We start from the raw sequence: 24,862 nt of genomic DNA on the forward strand, positions 1-24,862 counted from the left end.
TACTTTCTCATTAATTTTCACTTGGATAACTGTGCTAACTTCTTTCTGCTTCCCAGCTTCTAATTTTTCATTCAATGTATAATCCAAACTGTTATTACTTTGCTTCAGATTTTTTGGATGCTCTCCCAACAAGTCAGATTCTTTGTTAGCAAAAGTGTTTAGAACTTGCTGTTTCCTTTGCCTTGGGATGCTCCCCTATCAAACTCAGCATAAATTGCTCCTTTGCTTTGTTGTTTTTTTCTTCTTTATCTACAATTGTATTTACATATTTAACTTTTTTGTTTCCTCCAGGAGATAGAAGCTGTCATTTTCTTTACTATAATGTCAGTAGCTAGATGAATGAGCACCTAATTAAATATTCATTGAATAAATTAATAAATAATTATAACAACAAGAGCACCTGTGCTGGGAAATACTAGTCTATTTGTTGCTCACAGTTGGACTATCCCCAACATACATGCTTCTCAAGTGCACTGAAACCTTCTTTTCTATATTTCTAGGTTTGATTCAGAGAGATTTTTTTTTTAACAGGTTTTTTTTTTTTTTAACATTTTTTTTTAATTTTTTTTTTAATTTTTTATAGAGGCATGTTTTTATTTATTTATTTGTTTGTTTGTTTTGTTTATACATGCACTGGGTACAGTCAGAAGCGTGGGAGGGTGAGAGAATTCACCAGAGCCAGAGCGGGGAGCAGAGCAGGCAGAAGGACCGAAGTACACTGCTGAGGGGAGCAGCGGGCGGCAGGAGAGGTCTGCGCGCCATGTGGGACCCTCCTCTGGTGGCCGGGGAGCAGCCGGGGATCGAACCGGCGCCGCCGAGGCCGCGGGCAGCTTCGCAACCCAGCGCTCAACCGCTGCGCCACCGGGGAGGCCCAGAGAGATTTTTAACTGGCACTGCTCAGTAAATGTTTCTTGGAAAACAAAACTTTTGATTTCCCTTAGCTAGCAGAAAAACTGACCTCTAGAAGGAAATAATTATCTAATTCCTTTCATTATAAATCAGTTTTGCAGAATATTTTACCCTTATAATGCATATTTCATATATTCAAACCTTGATTTAGATTATAGAAAAATTTTACCTGTATTTTCTACTTTATAGATAGTTAAATAAATATTTTATTGAAGGTACTTTTTTGTTTCTTCCTGAGCCTTTCCATTTTCTTCTTGGATCACTGATGTGAAAACCTGAAGTTATAATAGAGTCAGAGGTATGTGATAAGTTATCACTGGAACATATTCTCCTCACCAACATTTCATGGGTCTCTTCAGGTGAAGAATTATATACAAATATTAGGACTATATTTGACTCTACTATTTTCTTCTCTAATCTTTTAAATTATTTGTTCAGAGGTAAAAATTGAGGTAAATACATTGGATGACTTATCTTAAGTCTTTTTATGTGGCTAGTAGAGTATACAACCAGGTAGAAAGGCAGATGTCACCTTGGTGGCAACATTAATAGTTGAAATCTTGAAGACTGCATTATTGGGCCAATAGAATGCAATCTGGGGACTAGAGAGAACAGTTCGTGCGCATTTACTGTACAATGTATTTGATTGGCTTAAATGTATTCTGTCTGATTTCCATATGGACCCATCAAAATTGCCTGGGAGGAACCCATAATATTCTGAAGCATTTAAAGAGGATTTGGGGTGGTCCAGCACATTCTTTTAGAGCTCCTATGTTGTTCCATGAGTCTTAGGGATGTTCTCTGATGAAATGAAGTAATTTTGGGAACTCATATGATATCCTAACTGGCTTCTATTACTTTTCACTGAATTTGAAATTATTTTGAAATATAGTTGTTATATCTAAATTTAGTTGTTACTTACTGAGACAGAGGGATTTCATTATTTCTCCTTTTGTTTCTTCCCTCATTATGAATTCAAACTGCAGGACATAGTTTTTTTGCAGTATGGTTACTGCAATATATTTAACACTTAGCTACAATTCTTACCTTTTATAGAAGACTATCACTTTTTTGATTATGTAGTTAATGGCACTGGTATATATATATATATATATATTATTTGTTACAGATGGTTACTATGCATGCTACAAGTTTGTTCTTTGTGGATGATTTCTATTTGTATTTTGGAGAAAAGCCAATGATTTAAATTGATTATCTCTTTTTAATGAATTGTATCTACACAGGTTAATGAAATTGTGATAGGTATCAAAAAAGACACACTTTTAAATAATGTAGTCTTTAATCATTTAACTTTCAAGCAAAAATCACCTATACGGCCAAATATGAAAAGACCAAATGTGTTCCTAATACAAAACCTATACAGTAAAAGTATGTATATTAAGAATTTATAAAAGGATGTGAGGAAAATTTTGTCTATAATTTCGCAGTACTTTCAACTAGAGTCTGTGCATTTATTTCTCAGAACCCCAGGGACTCTACAAACATTATCATATAAACCTATACTGCATGTTTATCTTTGTCAGTATTATCTTTGATGCAATTTGGTAGTCCTTAGGGCGCATTAATTGCTAGCTATCTCGTAACTACTTAACGGCAATATTGGAACAATTACCAAGTATTTATGGGAATGAGGCATTCATTTATTTATTGCCTTTCTCCTAAAAATCCCATAGCACTTGACTCAAGAAGATAACAGTATAAAAATGCCCATTTATGTTTGCAGGAATTATTCCTTTCTCCATTTATATTACCCACTTCTGTACCTTCCTTATAACTTCCCTAACCTTCCTTTTCTACCCCACCAAAATCCTTCTGTTTTACCTAAGCTATTTAAGAGGGCATCTGAAGTTGCAGGAGTGACTCTCACATGCTCTCTCTCTATATGTAGACATACATACACACAAAAATATAATTATTAATCCTTTTTTACTTTTTTGCTAATATCAGTATAATGCTTTTTTATTATTTGCCAATCTAGAAGAAACCAGAGGGCTATAGGCTAATTTCTTTTGTTCCCTGACAAATGATTTAGAATAAATAATTCCTACATCATAGGGCTATAAATATTTTTGCTTTATATATGATAATGTGAATAAAACACACAGAAAACATAAAAAGTCATATAATAATTTATCAAAAGGAGAAAATAAAGATCTGATACTTCTCAACCTTTTTAATTTACTCTTGGACACTTAACTTTAGATATTTGATGTGTAAATACAAAAAAGAGGATTTCAATAGCATATTCAAACTGTTATTTTAATGCTCTGCAAAGATTTATAGCCCAACTTAAAAAGTATATTTTCTTCCAGAGTGATATAAAACAGAAAGAATAACTTGAAATGCCCATGCTACATTAATGACAAGTCAGAAAATACAAAAATAATTGAAATGTTATTTCTTCTATCTTTTTGATAATAATCTTTGTTAGGTATTGTGGCATAGTGTAATCTTTCCAAATTTTACATTACAAATCATTTATTTCACTAACAAATATTTTCCTTATTTTGAAAAGTGATACTCATTTATTCACATTGTTATTTCTTTAATGTTATTTCAGATAAGATAATTAAAGTATAAAAATTTGACATATACATAGTGATAATGAGCAAAAAACAACAAACAGAAAAATCTCATGGGTTTTAGAGTCAGATATGTCTCATTCTGAACACCAATCAAGCCTCTTCCTGTGGCCTAGAAGTTCATATGGATAAATTAATCTATCTGAGCTTCAATGGATAATGATACCCATATAAGTTGCTGTGAGAATGAAATGGTAAAGTGTATGTGTAAGATGCCCGGCACATAGCACCAATAATGATAACCATTTAATGTGGGTTACTATGAGTTGTGTGCTATGCTACCTATCTTAAACCTTTATAAATTTAAATTTAGAGCCCTCCTAAGGGCTCTAAGGGAGTAGTTGACAGGGCTCTTAGGACTTTGCAGCACTAAATATTACTTCACCACACAGAGGTTGAGTTACAGGAAGGAGTATTGCAAAAGGACAAACTCTAATTGCAAACAGGTAAGATACTTCTACTTGCATTATACCTACTAATGTCCTAGGCTGGTCAAACAGAGACAAACCCAGAATCAATATGAAAGAGAACACAAGAGCCTGAATACTGGAGGGCCCCATTAAGGTGGGCAAATGGAGAAGCCCACCTCAAAATCTGTCATTGAAAGCACTCTTTTTTTGTTCTCCAAACTATCATGACTGTGAGTAATCTACTTCCCTTGGCAGTACGTTGGCCAATGCTTTGTGAGACGGACATAGGAGTTTCAGACAGTCAATAACAAGTTTTCAGTAAGCTTTTACACTTTCCTATTTCCAAATCGGACATCAAATCTCAAATTAATTTCAATGACTTTAAATGAAATTTCAGTTTTATGAATGAAAAATGCCTCTCAAAAGTTTAAATTAATTTTATTAGTTTCTAAATGTCATTATTTATTACAATTCATTAGTGAATAAAATAAAGGAAATATACTTGAGCTTTAGGCCTGATCATTGTTAAAATAAAAGTGAATATATAGCAATCTTGGCATTTGTGACTAATTTTGGATCTTTAGGAAACTTCTTTTCCCACTCTTTGTATTAAAGCAGTTTTTTTATTCAAGAAATATATATATTTTCATTTTATGTAAATTAAAAAATAATTTCAGTGTTAATGATGAATTCTAATAATTATATGGAGCTTTGTATATAAGTTTTGCCTCAGATAAAACATATCCAGACAGAAGTATTTTATCTTAATGATCCAAAATATTTAAACTGTTTCTTCTATTAATTTTGCCTAACAAGCACCATGATAGAAGTGAATTAGAAATTTGAAAAAAAATTATAACCCTTTATGCTTGATTCATCAAGTTCAATGAGCAAATGATTTATAAGTAATAAAACACCATGTCAAAGCTGTCTGGTGACAAATGCAAACTCTAATAATGTCACAGTCTAATGTCAATACTCTAAGGGATGTTATCAGAAAAATGATATCTAAACTAAGTTTTTCCCTGAGTGGCTGTGGCTTTGCTATTAAGCCTTTAAAGAAAAAAGAAACAGATTATTTATAAAAGAAGTAATGGAGAAAACCAGTTACTTACTTTTTGTAACAACACCTTCTAGGCGAATGATATTTGGGTGGTCAAACTGACCCATGATACTGGCTTCTCTTAGAAAATCTCTTCTTTGTCGATCCATGTGGCCACCTTTCAATGTTTTGATGGCTACTGGAATCTCTCTTTTCCCTGGTGTCTTCAAACGCCCACTACAGACTTCTCCAAATTCACCTTAAAATATAAACCAAAGCAGATGTTTGTTTATACAGAATACTTAAATCCCATGATATTTGATATTTGAAACTGTCATAGTACCATCTTTTTTGTTTTTTAACGTAATGACTTGTGTGTCATTTTCACATGGAGTGTTCTTCAAAATCTGTAATGAGAATATGCGCTATCAGCACCATTTCTTATGAATAATGAAATGCATTTTCATATGCTGTGCCACAGGAACTACTATTGATAGATATCCCTGATCTGTTGAGAAATTATGTCTAGCAAAATGGATGATGCTAATGTAATTCTATAGAAAAGCAATCAATGCTTAACATTTCCTTTTCCTGTTCTCAATACTGATATATGGGCCAAATGCCTGCTCTACTCAAGGAACTTATCAGGCATGTGTAGTTGATTTGATCCTGTAGGACATATGGCTGGGCCTTACTGCCATTAGAAATCAATGCTAGGGTGAATTGCTATAATTGGTGTATGAACTTATTCAAAAGACCAGACTGAACTTGACTATAATAACTGATTATACAGGCTACATTACAAGTCACATGCTTAGAATACAAACACAGTAAGATTATCTATGTTCCAACAATGGCTCCATTGGGCAGATTAAATAATAGCCAAATATTTATCCTGATTTATTGTCTCTCTCTTTCTCTAGTGTTAGTGCTAAGTGCTAAGAGTTTCAAAGAAGGGTAAAACTTGGTCTCTGTTTTCAGGAGCTTAGGGGCAGAATTCAGATAAACACAAAAGAAACACTGAAAGGCCCAGGAATCAATTCTTTTGACTGCTGTATCAAGTAAGAGTAGGTGCTAAAGACTTCCTGAAGGGGGTGAAACTTTTGCTGGAGCTTGAATGAAGTGTATGATATTTGGTATTCAGTAAAAATGGGGCTATCCCAGGAGGGGTACATGGGAGGAATGAGGGAAGTGAAGACAAAGATTCAAAGATATGAAGCAATCAAAAGAATGATGTGCATACAGGGCAGAAAGGAGATAAGGCTGACGGGAGGGTTTACTGTGGGAAAGAAGGTTGGAGACCTTTCTCAATGTAATAAAATAAATTTAATATAGTTTGAGATTCCAGACAATTTTCTAGGACCAATTGTTTGCAATTACTTAGGAGCATGATATTGGATCCCAAATTCATTCAACTATAAAGTGAAAATAATAATGCAAACTTATGTAAATGCTATAACATCTCTTCCCCATGAGCGTATCGGTAAGATCAAAAGTGATAATTCATGTAAAAGTGCTTATAAAATAACATGCTCAAAGTTAAATATATCATTGGAAGGGTAAAAGGAATATAAATTAAAATATCTTTGGTTGGTTTATTAGCTAATGATTCTGGCCCATAGCTGAATGCAATGTAAGTTTCAGTTTAGTGGATCAAATTAAATGCTTGCAGATTTCAAATACACATCTTTTCTTTGGACCAATACATTATAGTAAACTGAGTGTTAATGACACATGAATATCAACTATCAATTGATATAGATGCTACTGAAAATTTTTTTGGTAAAATAGCTAGGTAGAAAACAACACAAAACTTGGCTTTATAAATCATATGTAAACAAGTCCACTAGTAATAGTAAGCAGTCTACAGTGGAATTTGTTCCAGGAGAATTTGAAACAATAAGCAAATAAACAATACTGATTAGAATGTGGTCCCTAAATTCAGTGCATATGATATTGAGTTTTAAAAATCTAACATAAATTTGACAGTAACAAATGATAATTTTTTTTTAACTTTTTTTTTAACTTTTTTTGGTATTAAATGTTTTGATCTTCACAGGAAAAACATGCAATGTTTTAGTTTTGTTAATATTTTTGATTTTTTAAAAAGATTTTTCTCTTGTATATAAGGCTTTGTACCTGGGGAGAAAATATATGTGTATTGTATTTAAATTGATGTCCAATACATGCTGAACATATTTGCAATTAATTCCCAGATTATTTTTAATGAATGACCATAACAAAATATTTTGTTCTTGTTTTTTCCTTCACTTTGCCTTAATAAATTTTTTAATTAATAAATTTCAGTACATATATTGAGCAACATCTTAAAATCCCTCTCCTGAAATCAATCCACAATCCAAGTAATTTTTATCTTAACATTTCATATTAATTTAAATAAACTTTTGCATATAATGAATGAATACAGAGCTCTGTTGATATTTTTTAAAGGAAGATATAGTAGTAATTTTCTTTGGATTTCTGTTGTCTGAAATTCATGTATCTTATTAACACCAGGCAGGTGTTTTCTTCATGTCAAGCTTTGCATGATCAAGCTGTTATCACACTTATTTCACTGACACTAAATATGGAAGCCTCAATTAAAGATCTGAGACTCCTAGAGCATTGTTTAGTCAAAGTCCAAAAAATTCAGTCAGAGAATGTATGAAAACCTTTATCATGATACACCTGGATATATCACATATATCAGGGCAAGGAGAAAAGATATTTTAAATTTAATACATTCATTCAATCATTCCAAAGATTTATCCATTACATGACTGTTGTAGCACTATATATAACTTACATAAATAAGAGAAATCTTTCAATAAGATTTGTGAAAGTTTATATATGCAGTCAGTCCTTCAGAAACTCATTGACAATGGAAATACCATCTTCACTATATATATTTTTTCTTTTCTGACACATTGTTACCATCATCATGACAAAGCTAGCTGTTATGTTGTGCTTATCATGAGCCAGGTGTAAAAACTTTATATCTTAATCTCAACAAAACTTTGAGGCAGAAAGCATTATTATGTCGCCTCTAAGATGAAAAGACAAGAGAAGCAATTTCTCCAAAGTAACATAACTGGAAAGTGGTAGAACCTAGACGGTGTGATTCCAGAGACCATGCTGATAATCATTATTTTCTGCTCTCTGGGATTCTTATCATTATTACTATCCTCTTATATTAGTATTCCCAACTGGTAATGTGGTATAAACTATCATATAGTATTCAGACATGTTAACTGGATATCAAAGGTGGATGGAATGATAAAACCATATACTAAGAATCCTTCACTATAAAATTGAAATGGAACCCATATCAAATATTCTGTATGTTAGATGATCTGGAAAAAAACAGTATAGTCTTCCTGGTTTCAAGCAAGCAAAGAAAATTATATCTAGGGTAATTAATCTTCTGTCACTAACAGCCCATTCACTGGCTAACAACCCCATCTATCTCTTTGGATAGTGGTAAACTCATTTCAGACAAGCAATTTTGTAGTATCATGTGTAGGGTCACATTAAAATATCAATAAATATTGGATTTTCCACACAAAGGCTTTAATATAAAATGAAAACTTTGAGGGGATGGTGTAGATGGTGAGGAACTGTCCCTTTTGGAGGACTGCCATAGCATGATCCTTTGGAGACTTTTCCAAAATTTTACACCTCCTGTTCTGAGATCTGGTGCTCCCCTACATCCAAAATTTTGAAAACACTGAAGTTGTGACTCCTAATGTGCTTTTTACTTTTTTAAATTTATTTTATTTTTTTTAAAGATTTATTTAATTATTTATACAAGCACTGGGTACAGTGAGAAGCGCGGGAGGGTGAGATTATTCACCAAAGCCAGAGCAGGGAACAGAACAGGCAGAGTGACGAAATACACTGCTGAGGGGAGCAGCGGGAGTGGCAGGAGAGGTCTGTCATGCCATGTGGGACCCTTGCCGATGGCCAGGGATCGAACCGGAGCTGCAGAGGCTGCGGGCAGCTTCGCAGCCCAGTGCTCAACTGTTGCACCACTAGGGGAGGCCCATGATGTGATTTTTAAAAAACATATCTTCCCTATGTTTCCTCACACTTGCTGATTCCCTTCTATGGGAACATTCTTTCCACAAGCTATGCCCCTTCCTCCATCTCTTTAGTCTATTTCTATGTGGATGACTTCTTCTTTAAAGATTTATTTATTTATTTATAACATACAAGCACTGGGTACAGTCAGAAGTGCGGGAGGGTGAGAGAATTCACCAGAGCCAGAGCGGGGAGCAGAGCAGGCAGAAGGACCGAAGTACATTGCTGAGGGGAGCAGCGGGCGGCAGGAGAGGTCTGCACGCCATGTGGGACCCTCCTCCGGGGCAGGGGAGCAGCCGGGGATCGAACTGGCGCTGCAGAGGCCGCAGGCAGCTTCGCAACCCAGCGCTCAACCTCTGCACCACTGGGGAGGCCCATCTATGTGGATGACTTCTTAGTAAAGGCCAAGATTTGAGGTTCTTGCTTAAGGGAAATATCCTGATTATCTAATTTAGTCTCCCACTTCCAAATGAGTAAGAGAAAAACCAAACAACAGCAGCTCCACAATCAGAAATTTGTTTCATTTTTAAAACGGAATGTCTCAATACTATCTGAATTCAACTTTCTTTAAACTTAGCTCACACAATCAACTTTCCTTCCTTAGTATAAATGCAACAGGAAAAATACTTTTAAATGTGATGTAAAAGAGTTAAAAAATACTTTTAAGTCTGTTCTAGAGAGGTATAGTGGTGTCTTGAGGTCTTAGGTAAATTCTATTATTATTAATGTTCTCCTGAGGCTCATTTATCCAATTGTATTCACAATCATTTTAGGGTGAAATATTAGAATCTAATTCTGTTTGATCTCTTCCTAATACAAAGCAAACATTTTATATATGAAAGAGAACATATTTTTAGAAAACTTAAAATCTCACACAAGTTGAAATATTTGAATGCTTCTGGTTCAACCTTACAGGAAGGTTGAACAGGATACAAGATTTTCTCATGTTTAGTAAGGCTATCCAGTGAGAGGAGGAGACTAAGACACAGGAGAGGATATATTCTTAGACATTAGAGCTTCACCACTTATTTGTTTTGTGGCATTAGGAAGAAGTCACATTACTTTCTCATGCTTCAGTATTACTGTTGGTGGGTTAAATACCTATACTCTGTTTACTTCTTAAGACATAAAGATTAATATGTGAATATTTGCAACACTATAATTTAGAAAAGCTCCATAAAACCAGAATCTTTTAGAATTGCACAATACCATAGAGGACATGTTACCCATGCTACTCTGAGTAGCCTTCATTGCTCAGTCCTTGGACTGTAAACAAAGTCCAGCATATTGTTTATTTATTGAATATCTTATTCACAGTATTTTGACTTTCAACTTTACTGATACTTTCTTCCTAAAAAAAAAAGGCATCCTATTTTTTTCATGGTAAGAAGATTTTTATTTGAAATACAGTTTGAGCAACATGATCATATTGAGAACATCTTTTTATTCCAGTAATCAGCAGGGATCAGATGGCCTCTCAGTGTACCTGCTTTCTTGCCTTCAGAAAGAGCTCCTCTTTAGACTAAACAATACATGGGATGCAGCAAAAGTGGTATTAAGAGGTAAGTTTATAGCAATATAAGCAATATAATCTAACCTTACTTGTGAAGAGACTAGACAGAGAACAAATGAATCCAAAAGTGAACAGAAGGAAGTAATAAAAATTAGAACAAAAATAAATGAAATAGAAACCAAAAAGGTGATACAACAGAGTCATGAAACGAAGAGCTGATTCTTTGAAAAGGATAATGAAATAGATAAGCTCCTAGCTAGGCTCATTAAGAAAAAAAAGAGAGAAAATCCTAACAAAAAGAATCAGAAATGAAAGAAGTGATAGATACTGCATAAATCCAAAGGCTCACAGGACAGTGCTATGGACATCTACACACAAAGTGATCAATCAACACAGAAGAAATTGACAAACATTTAGCATCATGCCATTTTCTAAAACTGAACCAGCAATAAATAGATACCTTGAATAGACCAATCACAAGTATTAACATTGAAATAGTGATCAAAAATCTCCCTTAGAATAAAACCCAGACACCTTCAATAATAACTCAGAACTTCAATAATAATCTGAACCTTCAATAATAACTCTGAACTTCCCTTTGAAAGGGAAAAGCAGGTGACCTTTAAAAGATAGAGAAGTCAAAGAAGCAGATTCTTTCCTGAAGCTCCCAGAATAAGTATTGTTAATACCCCCGATTTACACCAGCAAAAATAATCTTGGACTTCTGACTTCCAGATCTGTAAAATAATTAGTGTTTTTTAAGCCAATAATTTGTGATAATACGTAAGTGGCTCTTAATATAAGGCGTGGTGAAGCATAAATTCTCAAATATTAGTCTCTATTTTAGGCTTGATAATAACCTCCCTTTAAAGCATGGTTTCTTAGGACTCTCCAGTGTACCCTTTCACATTCTTTTATTAACAGCACTTTTCTTATCAGTTATTTATTTCTGTTCATTTATTTTTCCCAATATACTGTGGAAAATGTAAATACAGAGATTTATGTCTTCCTTTTAATCCCCAGTGTCTATCACAGTGAATACCATGTAAATAAAGTTTATAAATGCATGACTGGCCAGATGTTCTATGGTAGACACCATCGATATGAAACTACATGAAAGGATGCACTAAATGTTTTCTGTGTTTCGTGTTGAGAGGGCAAACATGAGAGTATATCATTTACTCCAGTATGTGTGGATTACTGTACTAATACAAATAAGACATTTTGGAAGTCAGTCAGGCAATAAAAATGATCAGTATTCACAGTGGAAGACTTGTGTTTAGACAAGCATGACTAAGAGAAGCTGGAAGACTGTCAGTTGTCATGGTCAAAATGTTTTAAGCAGAGAAAAATCCATCTTTTTAAAGATACATAGATAAATATTTTGATTAAAAAAGCCAATGATTGTCCTGAATTATTATTCAAATGATAGTATACAAGTCTTTAAGAGCAATAAAAATTTTGCATAGATTTAATATACAGAAGGTTTCTAAATAAAACTATATTAGATCATTTTATCTTAAAGAAAATATGCATAGATAATCACTAACACCGCTGTAAATTAAACCATGATTCAGAATTGCAGACATTTTAATGTTTTATTTATTCCCCAAGGGTAAAAAAGGCAGATGTTCTAATAAAATAATAAACATTAAAAAGCTTGTTCTCATGTTAAAGCACCATTTTTCGGTAATGTAAACATTATTTTAGGTAGATTTTTATTCAGTTAGTTTTTTCTTTCAACATATTTTAAAAGGTTTATGTTTTATTATTTTGTATTTTCCAAGTATCTGTTATTACTGACTCCCAGAATTTTAAGTATACATAATCACTATTATATATACTTCTAGGAAGAAAATACTGCTGCCAATTAAACAGTGAATGTTATTAATTATGAGAAGCAACATAAATTTGGTGATGTTCAAATAGGAAAATTCATGAAAGCAAAGAATTGAAAGAAGAAATCATTCATAGACCAAATAACTAAAATAAAATCTCATTTTGTGTATATCTTATCTATTCCTAAGTATAAACTTAACATTCATATAAATTCATAATCATAATACATTTACTATATAAATGTAAGTCTCTTTTATATGCACTTATGATTATAAATGTGATGCTTACATATAACTACATACAACTAACTACATATAACTACTACATATAACTAACTTATTTTAACAAGTCTTTTTTTAGAGTTTTTTTTGAAATAAGTCCTAACTTTTTCTATAATTTTTTAAAAACCAGCCTTTCCATCAAATGTCATGAGCATTAAAAAGCAACAGTTTAGCAATTTAAAATTTTTAATAACTTCACTTCATTATACTGACTGAATAAGCACTTATTTTGATTTTGCTGCTAGTTTATTTCTATTGTTGTATATATAATATAAATTGTTTATATTACTATCACATTATTCCCCCTTTCTACTTTGTGATTATTCTATTTGTCTTTTTCTAGATTATTAAAAAAAGGGTAAAGAAGTGATTAAACTCTTTTAATATACTATAGCCAACCTAACAAAAATGCTGATTATTTTAATTCTAAAAATATAAGTCAAACAAACTAATTTTCAGCTTATAGTTTTATCTTGGGGGTAAAATTTTAATATTCTTTGAGAGAGTTTGTGTAAAATTACATAGATCTGGTTTTTGGATTTATTATGTTTGACAAAATTTGCCAAAAAGCCCTCAAAATTTGGATCTATAATTTCTTTCATGGGGAAAAAATTGTTAAATGCTGATATAATTTATCTGATGGATATAGGACTGTTTCAGTTCCTACTCTCTGAGTTCTTAAATTAAATCTTTTCTAGGAAATTGTTCCCTTTGCACAGTTTGTACATTTATGATCATAAAATTGTATTTATATTTCCCATTGATTTTTTTTAAAGATTTATTTATTTATTTATATAAGCACTGGGTACAGTCAGAAGCACGGGAGGGTGAGAAAATTCACCAGAGCCAGAACAGGGAGCAGAGCAGGCAGAAGGACTGAAGTACACTGCTGAGGGGAGCAGCAGGAGAGGTCTGCGTGCCATGTGGGACCCTCCTCTGGTGGCCGGGAAGTAGCCGGGGATCCAACTGGCGCTGCAGAGGCTGCCGGCAGCTTCTCAACCCAGCGCTCAACTGCAGTGCCACCGGGGAGGCCCATATTTCTCATTGATTTTTAATATTAAACTAGTATTTTCTTTGTTCATTGGTAGTATTGTTAACTTTATCTATACTTTACATTTTAATCTATTTTGTCAGATTGATAATTTTATTAAAATTTGAAAAAGCAACTTTTGATTTCGCTGCTAGTTTATTTCTATTTTCGTATATACAAAATAAATTGGTTACAGTACTATTACATTATTCCCTCTTTCTACTTTGTGATTATTGTATTTGTATTTTTCTAGAATATTAAGTTGAATGCTTAATTCACTAATATTTGGCAGTTCTCAGTACCAGCAGCTCCCATATCAGAAATCTTAGCAGAAAGGGCAAAATGACAAATATTAGTATAGTATTTTGAAAATAAGCTGTTTTTAATTTCCATTTTGATAATAATTAAGAAACTACCATATGTATATAAAAATGCCCTTATTTGTGGAAACATACAGAGACTTCAATATAATATTTAAAATTTTAAATGTAATATCAATTATAAAGTTAATTATATTGTAAGAAAAGACAAGTATTATAAAGAAGCTTATTATCACTGTATTTGTGATAATAAGTCAATAGATATTGTATAATGCAAAAGTGGATGTGGAATTAACCATGGAATTTTAAAAAAACAAACAAACCAGAATCAGTTAAAAAGTACTGCCACAGATGAACAGGACTTGCACTTGGATGAGGAGGAGTTAGGGAGAGGGGATGGTGTGCTGTGCTTTTCATTATAAGTCCTACATATGGGTAGGTCACGGATTTTAAAAATTAAAATGTCACAGTATTGCTTTTGTGGAGAGCATTGCTAAACTTCAGAGAAACAAAAGGTGCCACTGTTTTTGGGTAGTGTGGACATTTTTTCCATCAATCAGCAAATGAACCCTAACAGGCTAATATATCAAATGTAAGACATCAAACCATATTTATTGGCTTTTCAATTTAACTTTTTTAAAAAATTAAATTTAAAACCTTTCCTTTACCTCTTCTTTTTTTTAATACTTAACCAGGTATTGATTTCTGTAATTATTTGACCCACTACCCAAAAAGGAGCTAAGTAGTCTTCTGAACTTTATTTACAACTTTGTCATGCAAGACACTCCTGGCCATACTTGGAAAGAATCCATTTTTCTTACATTTCTAGGCATGCACTTAGAAATGTATTTGTATTTTGTAGATTTGCTTTCCATAAGCCCAGCTTTAAACATTTCAACGGATTGCTCCATAACCTCTCAGTTATTTCTTGTCTTCATAGGAACTATGCATAGAGAAGTGTCATTTAATACATCAAGAGCATAGTGATTTTTATATTCTTGTAGAAGTCATTGTATCTACTCATAATGTACATACATATAACTGAAAACTTTACAACAGGATTCAGATAATATTAACAAACAAAACCAACAAAATAGATCACACTTACATTCATGGCTTAAACTAGTGGAATCTTCTACCTATATCTTAATAGGTCAGATCTTAAACATTCCTGTGTTCTTAATTTCAGTCATTGGGGTCAGAACCTGAAATTCATTCTGTGTGCCCTGCTTTTATGAATCCTGGAATTATTACAGGGTTCATGGCTGCTGACCACTATTTATTAAAACCCTTCATCCACAAGACATGCCAGTGATCATTTTAATTGCAAGTGTGACTGTGTAATTATGCTGTCATTCTGCAGTCTCTTAAGGATGAAGTCATCTCTTTAGGTTAGCCCTCTTTGATTCCTCAGTTTAATTTTTATGCCATTATTTTCTGAGCAACTGATGTTTCTTTATCATGCCTCCTTCACAACATCTTACTCTGGGAATATATATGGTATACGTATGACATCATTCCCCTCATGCCAACTCTGTACTAGGTTATAAACCTTTGAGGATGAAAGTCATTTAGTGAATAAATGAATACTATATGTTGTAAATTCTATACCCTTTCATTAAATTTTATGTATAGCATCTACCACCTGTCAAGTATTGTTGAAAGGGCTGAGGGAACAGCAGTGAATGAGACAAAGAGGATGATACAAATAGGAAAAGCAAAACAAAACGAATATATATCAGCTGGTAGTAACCACTGCAGAGAAAAAGTAGGGTAAGGTAGAAAGGGAATGTGGTTGAAAGGTTACTACTCTAATATGTTCCTAAAAGGTCTCACTGAGAAAGAATCACGGTCCTAGAAGCTGGAGAAAGTGTGGGAGTAAGGAAGGAGCCACTGTGCTTCTGGAGCTAAGATCTTTCGGGCAGATGGAACATTAAATACAATGGTCTTGATTTTAAAAATTAAAATGTTGAAGTACTGCTTTTGTGGAGAGTGCTGCTGAATTTCATGGAGTGACAAAAGGTGTCATTGTTTTGGGTACTGTGCACATTTTTTCCATCAATCAGCAAATGAATGAACCTTAACAGGCTAATATATCAAACATAAAATGTCAAATTACATTTATTGGTGTCGGAAGCATGTTGAAACATGTCTGAAGAACAAGGAAGCTACTGTTTTCAGAGAGTGGTGAGTGTGGGAGAGGTGTTGGGAGATGAATTTGAAGAGATAGGTAGGCGAATAGGATTTCACTCTGAGTGTAGAAATTGGAGAATTTTGAGCAGACTGACAGTCTGCTTTACAGTTCAAGGGATTTTTCTGCGCTGTATGTGGAGCATACCACAGAGGGGCAAGGGTAGAAGGAAGGAAGCCAGGAGAGATGTTGGTAGGTAGCGTCAAGGTTATAGCTCTGAAGTGTTAAAAACATGATTAGAATCTGTGATATATTTTTAAGGCAGAGCTGACAGGGTTTGCCGATGGATTGATGTGACATATAAGAACATGTAAACCAGATTTCAAATGAAGGAAGTGTTTAATTTTACCTAAAGAGTTACATCATCACAAAAGTTAATACCCGCATTAATGTTGATCCGGCTAAGGCTGTTTTATTTGGTGAATCAATGCACTTAGACTTAGGAAGTGGTGGTGGTGACGATCCACTCTAATCCTACAAATTATGAAAACAGATCAGTAAATAGGATGCAGTCTTCACATCATGGAGCTGGGAAGTGGATGTTGACAGATTGACACATGGCTGGAATTAAAGCATGAGTCAAAGCCAAATTCACATAAGATAGGGAAGATTTTGGTAGTGAAAAATGATTTAAGAAATAGTAATTGCCCAAGTGTCAGAAGATAACTTATAAAGTGAAGACTCAGAAGTATAAAAGGTTATTTGTAATAAAGTACTGGTTAATAAGAGCAGGGCTCTGAGGTTAGACTACTCTGGGGTTTAATTTGGTTTTATAATTTATAAAATGATATAATTTGACCAAGTAATTCATTATCTCTAATTGGTAGTCTTTTTTGTGTATAAAATAGACCTATGTGATTCTCAGCATTGTGACTACTCAAAGAGATATCATCGCAAAATTTGCCTCAAACTTGTAATCATTTAATTACTCTTGCCTACCATTAAAATTACTCTTGCCTACCATAACATCAAAGAAAGACTATGCTTATTTGATATGATAAAGAAAGGCAGGTTCCTCCATAACACTCCATAACACTTTCAGGGGGATGGCCTTGGCTACGTTGTAGTCTCATTCGCCACTGCATACTCCTTAGAAAAAAAAAAAAAAAAAAAATAAAGAAAGGCAGGTAACCATATGAAATATTCCAGCAGAACACAATATTAAAGGTTTCCCTTTAACAGGGAATTGCATTAGCCCACATGAAATGTTAATATTCTTCAAGCCTTACACAATCCTTATATAACAGACTTTCCCATCCTGTGATGCATTTACTCTACCATGGAAGCAATAATTGAGAAGGTATAAAAGATCACTAACTACTTTGCTACTATTTCTACCTTTCTAAAAATCAACAGTAACTGCTGCTTGGACTTAGCATTAAATAAACACCTATGAAATGTAAGGGCTGGAAACCTGGGAAAAGTTATTTTCATTTTAATATACCAAACAGCCTAGGAAAAAAGTACTGATTATAACTGTAGTTATTAAACTTAGGGATGGAAGTATTAGGAACTATACATGATAATATAGATTATATAAAGAAGGCTAGATGCCTATAAAGATAGAATTCTAGCAATGCACACAATTATTCGAATGAAGAAGAAATTTAGAGATTATGCTGAATAATTGCTGTCCAAGAGACAGCAATTCAGTGATTATAACTCAGTTATGATAAAGGTACATAGTTGATTTACAAATCAGAACAACTCACTGGGGGTAATGGGAAGGACAAGTAATTGCACTGGCTGATCTAACTGAGACAGACAAGAACATGGACAATTTGGAAAAACTCACCTATAGAAACATGATGAAATTTAATAGGAATAGTTGTAAAATGGGAATGAGAAAAATATGTAACAAATTTGGATAGAGACTATACATACAATTTACAAAGATACGTAGTACAGATATATAAATAAACTATAGCTGTGCACTCAGCATTGCAAACACAATTGGACAAGTACAGAAACAGATCTCGTTGACTAGCAACCTGTCTGAGAAAGACCACTGTGGATAAATTGGTAGTAAGTCCTCCCTCTGCCAACAGAGTTTGGCAGCTATTCAAAGAGCAAATATAAACTCAGGGGGCCTTAATTGAGGCACAGTGGGAAGGTGCTAGCCATGTGTTTTCTACATTGATTAGAAAATAATTGAAATACTGTGTTCAATTCCAAAAAGACTTAGAGAAAAACCATAGTTCTCCAGAGAAAGGTTATCAGAATGATGAAGTATCCAGAAACCATGTCAGATGGAAATGGTTGAAAGGTTTAAACAATTCAGATTGGAAGAGAAAGATTTATGAGGTTCACATGTTGTCTTCAAATATTTGAAGGGCTATGGTATAGTGGAAAAGAAGGATTAGGTTTACTTTGTATGAGTTCAGTTTTGCAGAACAAGTACGAGTGGGCAGTATTATAAGATCATATTCAGTGTTATAAAGAAACACATTTTTACTTGAACAGATTCTCAGCTTAATGGAATTCATTGTTCTCATAAAGTTTGAATGGTCAGTTAGACTCTATCTCATTTGCTTTTCACAAAAATCATGAAGTTGTAAAGACATTTTCTTTTTACTTTAAGGAAATCAAAGTTCAAAGAGGCAAAATGGCTGGGGCCTATTCTCATAATTTCAGACTTTCTCCCTTATGGACAAAGAATTTGAAGGACAAATAGAAAATGAACTCCAAATACCAGGGGCAAGATCAGGAAAAAGACAACACTTAAGAAGTGCCACTCACTGTTAGGAAGGTTGTAGGATTTCAAATCATGGGTAGGATTAGAGAAAAATCTAAAAATCTTCTCTCTTGCTCTCTAGATATAAATACATAGAGATATCTATATATAGGGAGAGAGTCCCCATGAAATTCATGTTGAAAATCTAACTCCCAATGTGATGGTATTAAGATGTGGGTAATTAGTGTTTGAGGACACAGCCTTCATGAATGGGATTAATTCCCTTGTAAAAAAGACATTGAGTGTCCCCTCCTTATTTCTACCATATAAGAACATGGTGAAGAGAGGCGGCCATCTATTAATCAAAAAGCGGATCTTTACCATACACTGAATCTGCCAGAATTTTAATCTTGTATTTCTCAGTCAAAACTGTAAGAAATTTCTGTTGTTTATAAGCCACCCAGTCTATGGTGCCTAAGGTACTCCATTAGAACACTTTGAGCCAACTAAGATTCTACATATACATCAGTTATGGACTGAACTATGTTCCTCCAAATTTCATTTTGAAACCCTAACCCCTCAATATGACTGTTACTGGAAATTGGGTCTTTAGGAGGTAATTAAGGTAAACTGAGGTCATAAGGGTTGGGACCTAGTCAGACAGGACTATGATCTTGTAAGAAGAGGAAGAAACCCTTTACAACCTCCCCTTTCCCTAGGCCCTCATGAGGTCACAGAAGCCAGCAAGCCAGTAAGAGAGTTCTCACCAGAACTGGACTGTGCTAGCCTTCCAACTGCAGCCTTCCAGCCTCTGAAGCTGTGAGAAAATAAGCATCTGTTCTTTAAGACACCCAGTCTTAAGTATGGCAGCCCATGTGACATATACCTGTGTGTATACACATGCACATACAGAAATCCATATATTTTCCTTTCTTTTTCCCAAAAAACAGGCTTTTTTAATCATTTAAACCTTATATGTCATTATAAACCAAAAAGTAACCAAATTAAAATGATGCTAATCGGGCCTCCCCGTGGCGCAGCGGTTGAGCGCTGGGTTGCAAAGCTGCCCGCAGCCTCTGCAGCGCCGGTTCGATTCCCGGCCGGTTCGATTCCCAGCTGCTCCCCGGCCACCAGAGGAGGGTCCCACATGGTGCGCAGACCTCTCCTGCCGCCCGCTGCTCCCCTCAGCAGTGTACTTCGGTCCTTCTGCCTGCTCTGCTCCCTGCTCTGGCTCTGGTGAATTCTCTCACCCTCCCGCGCTTCTGACTGTACCCAGTGCATGTATAAACGAAACAAACGAACAAACAAATAAATAAATAAAATATGCCTCTATAAAAAAAAAAGGAAAAAAAAATGATGCTAATCATTACTAATTGTCAAGAAGGGATAGTTATATCCGCACTAAGAAAAAGGAAGCTAATTTTTAAAGAGAAATTAGATGTAAGGAGCCGGTGTCATAAGATCCCAAAATCTCTTGAAATATCCAAAATTCCTCTTCACAATCCTCACATCTCTTATTTGACCACTTCTAGAACTCCCTTCCCCTGACCAGAACTGCCATTACTTATTTTTCAGGAGTTTGTCAAATGTCATTTCCTTAGTGTAATCTGCTCACTGGTGGAGATTTCTAGCGATGATGTACACATGTGATGTGTTCACTTATGATGTTTCTAACTTGTCTTTCCTGTTGCCTTTGTACTTCTCTTTTCTACTTTATATATTACAATTTGATTTGTTTCCTTCATGAGCCTGAACTCCTTTTCTATTCATTTTTGTAAACTTCATAGTTTACAGTAACTTAAGTTTACATAAACTTAACCCAAGGCAGATTACCTAGCAGCCGCAAATAAGGAAAACATGAATATCATTCATTAGGAGGACAAAGCAAAACTGGTCTATAATTTGTAATCTGTTACTCTTACTTGGTTTAAAAAATAATGATTCACTTACTATAAAAGATTAACTATCAGCTATGTGGTGGATCATAAAACATGATCACAAGTTCTCCCCAACTATGTACGCATGCCTCTCTCACTAAGCTGCTACTCTCATCTAGAGGTGGGATCTATTTCTTCACCTTGCTAAATTTGGGCTAACATTGTGTTGCTTGGACCAACACAGTGTCAGATTTATTTTTAAGGGGTTTGAGCTAAAGGATGAAAAGGCTTTACAATTCTTTGTCTCATCTGCTTAGACACTAGCTTGAATGTTTCTAGTGTGTTGGTAGAAGTGAGGCCTTACTTACAGAGCAGAGGTGACTCCTCCTTGCTGAGACACCCCCCTACACCAACAACCTGACAGTAAACAATATGCAGTTGAACAGCCATTCACAGAAGTGATCCCATGTGAGACTGACAAGAAAAAAAAATGCTAGCTGAGCCTAAATTGTTGACCAACAGAATTATATTTATAAATTATATATAAAATGGAATTATCACTATTTGAAGTCATTGACTTTGTTACATAGCAATAGATAATCTGGGAAAACTGCAAAGATAATTAGTTAAATACATGGACAATAACATTGAGAATTCAAATATCACTATGGGAGTAATCAACTGATTACCGCACACTAGAAGAACTTACAGTATGACATAAACAAATCATATAATCTAATTTATGGCCTTAGTTCACATCTTACTTTTCACCAAGGTAGAGCACACATGATCTCTTGGGCAGCATTACTGTGTGACATTATAAAGCAATCATAGAACATAAGCAAACTTTTCCTTCATTGTAAGAGAGATATTCAGAATTGTACTCATTTTTTAACTTTAACTTAATCCCCAGATTGCATTTTGAATAAGAGCCAGCTATCTTTAATATATTCACATTAAACTGTAAAACTCTGAATAAACTTCATGTTTGGAAAATGATTATGGTAGTTGGCGACTTCTAAGATGGCCTGCAATGATCCCTGAAACCTGGTATGCACATCTTTGTGTGATCCTCTTCCATTCAGGGGGAATGGAAGAGTATATTATACTTATAACCAAGAGAATATAACAAAGGTAATATGATGTCACTTCTAGATCAGATTACATAAATTGTGACTTCTGGCTTGTTGGCAGACTCTCTTGCTATCTTAGGGAAATAAGCTACTGCTTTGGAGAGGTGTACTTGGGAAGGATTCTGAGAGTCAACAGGCAATGAGAAATTAAGATCTTCAGTGCAATAACCCTCAAAGGACTGAATCATGACAGAAGCCACACAAAGGAGCTTGGAAATGCATCTTTACCTAATTGAGCCCTTATATATAGTTCACAGTCTGAGCTGACACCTTGACTTCAACCTTGTGAGGATAATGCAGGAACAGAGCCTGCATTCCTGACTCAGTTAAACTGCAAGACAGTAAATATGCTTGTTTTAAGTTTTTTTTTTTTTAATAATTAGGCTTTTTTTTTTTTAATAGAGACATGTTTTATTTATTTATTTATTTGTTTGTTTGTTTTGTTTATACATGCACTGGGTATAGTCAGAAGCGCGGGAGGGTGAGAGAATTCACCAGAGCCAGAAGGGGGAGCAGAGCAGGCAGAAGGACCAAAGTACACTGCTGAGGGGAGCAGCGGGCGGCAGGAGAGGTCTGCGCGCCATGTGGGACCCTCCTCCAGTGGCCGGGAGCAGCTGGGGATCGAACCGGCGCCGCAGAGGCTGTGGGCAGCTTCGCAACCCAGCGCTCAACCGCTGTGCCACCGGGGAGGCCCGCTTGTTTTAAGTTTTAGGGTAATTTGTTATGTTCATGAGGAATATGTTCCAAGATCCATGGCTGATGATTGAAACTACTGAACCAAACTCAATATATACTCTTTCTTTCTCTATATACATACCAATGATAGAATTTAATTTGTAAATTAGTAAGACATTAACAATATAAAAATAAAAAAATGCATTTATACTGTAATGACAGTTATGTAATCTTTTTCTTTTCCTCACTCACAAAGTATCAGATTTTGTGTAATATTTTAGACCTTAGTTGACATCAAGTAACAAACTGTGGAAAGTGAAATCACAGATTGGCGGTGGAGGTGAAATATCCTATAGTAACACAGGAATAAAAATTATTATTGTTAAATAATATCTGATGCCTTCCTTTTGTTTCTTAGCCTTAGAATAGGTATCTTTTTTTTTTTTTTTCTATATAAGATGTACTTGTCTTTCTCTAACTCCTTGGACTAATTTTTTTGAAAGCAGGTTTCAAGATTTTTTCATATCATCAAATATTTAAGCAAAGCACAAATTAGAAAAAAAAAAAGCCTGAAGTAATAAAGTTTGAAAAATTAATAAATTCTTTGTAAGTTATAAAAAAACTTCAAAATTGCTTGTTACATAAACTAAATATAAAATAAAATGTCATTCTTCTTAGACATCTCAGTTGAATATACACACTGTATTTAACCCAATAGTCACATTTCTACCCTTTTTCAAAGTGTCTGTTATATGACAGGTCCTCAATATGCGTCATCTCTAATCCTTACATTAATCCTGCAAGTTTAGTTCTTATTATCATGAATATATTTTATAGATAAACAGGCCAGATTTCTAAAAGATTACTAAATTGCTGAAGGTCACAAAACAAATTAGTAGGAAAGCTGTGATTTAAGCCTGAGTCTGTTAGCCTTTAGTCTGTGTCTTTTTTTATTTATAAGACAATGTCATGGACAATGGATAAAGTCCATCTTTCATTAAATCATTTGATTTAGAAAGTTAAGAAAGGCTTGAGAATAAAGCACAAAGTCTTGCCAGAATCTGCTGCTGATCCTATTTTCAATCTATTGGTTGAACAATGAGTTTCCAAAAATAGAAAAGAAAATCTGACAACTACCATTCTTTTAATAAATTTGTTTAATTTATGGATAAGAACAAACTTTACATTCAATATAACCATCTTACCTATATATGGAGAAAACAGACCATAAACGCAAGCTTTTCCTTATAAAAAGTGAATTGTGAAACTAATTCTGGAATACCCACCTACATTTCTCATTGTTATGTTGCAAGAAAATAGATGATAGTTGTAGAAGAGGGACAAAAGATAAAGGAGATAACACTTCCTAAAGATAACTAAAAAATACTAGACTCTAGAAAGGAGAGACAAAGGTGGCTGAACAATGGCAGGGGAATTAGGAGAGGCACATCAGGTAAGCATTTTGCCTTGCACATCATGGAGTACAACTGTGACCTCAAACAAGATGGCAATAACAGAACCAAATGTTAGGTCAAATAAATCACTGGTTTGACATTCACTTTCTATATTCTTTCTGTTGTCCTTTTGACTTTCTTTTACCTGCAGATGATTGCTGAGAAACCAACAGTTAAAACTTCCTGGACTATTCCAGAAAGAGAAAAAATATGGTGACACTAAGCCAGAAGAGAAGGCTGATAGTAGAGGCAATAATGAGTTTTGTACAGATAAAGGGATAGAATATGAATGACGGGGAGATATTATGCATTTCCATTCAGACTAGGTAAAAGGGGAAGGTCAAATATAAGAAGTGGGCCCTGTGGGCTTGGAGACACAAGAATGATTATTTTCAATGGAATAATGCTTCAAAATTATAGATACTCTGCTGGGAAAATTTTTCTTATAATGGTTTAGGTTCAGTACTGCCCTGAAAAAGGGATAGCCTTTCAATGACCTTTTTCAGTCCATGATTAAAATTCAGTTTACAAGTTTTCTCATTATCTCTCAAGATATGTGTAAAATAATGATTCTACTCTAATCTGCCTTGGCTCTTTTAGCCTAAGATTTTCTGTTTTACCGTCCTCTGGCCACAGTATTTCATTTTATGATGCAAAAAGTCAAAGAAGATAGATGATTTTGATAGTCTCCTATGCAACAGAGCTGCTCACTTCATTTAAATGGAAATGTACATTTTCATGGAAATTCATACCTGTATTGATTAACAAAGATAAGCTGCCTCTATTAAATAGAATTGTGATACACACAAAAAAAAAAAGTACTAGAAAACG

General features: G+C 34.2%; 1 protein-coding gene across 1 annotated transcript in view; it reads right to left on the reverse strand.

Moving 5' to 3' along the window:
* EPHA6 (EPH receptor A6) overlaps positions 1-24,862 on the reverse strand; it is a 655,437-nt gene that overhangs the window by 166,155 nt on the left and 464,420 nt on the right. The window contains 1 exon segment of the mRNA XM_054700683.1: positions 5,038-5,223. Coding sequence (XP_054556658.1) covers positions 5,038-5,223 — 186 coding nt within the window.

Source organism: Talpa occidentalis, unplaced genomic scaffold (genome assembly GCF_014898055.3).
Source record: "Talpa occidentalis isolate TD23 unplaced genomic scaffold, MPIMG_talOcc4v2.1 talOcc4.4, whole genome shotgun sequence".
NCBI classification, from domain to species: Eukaryota; Metazoa; Chordata; class Mammalia; order Eulipotyphla; family Talpidae; genus Talpa; species Talpa occidentalis.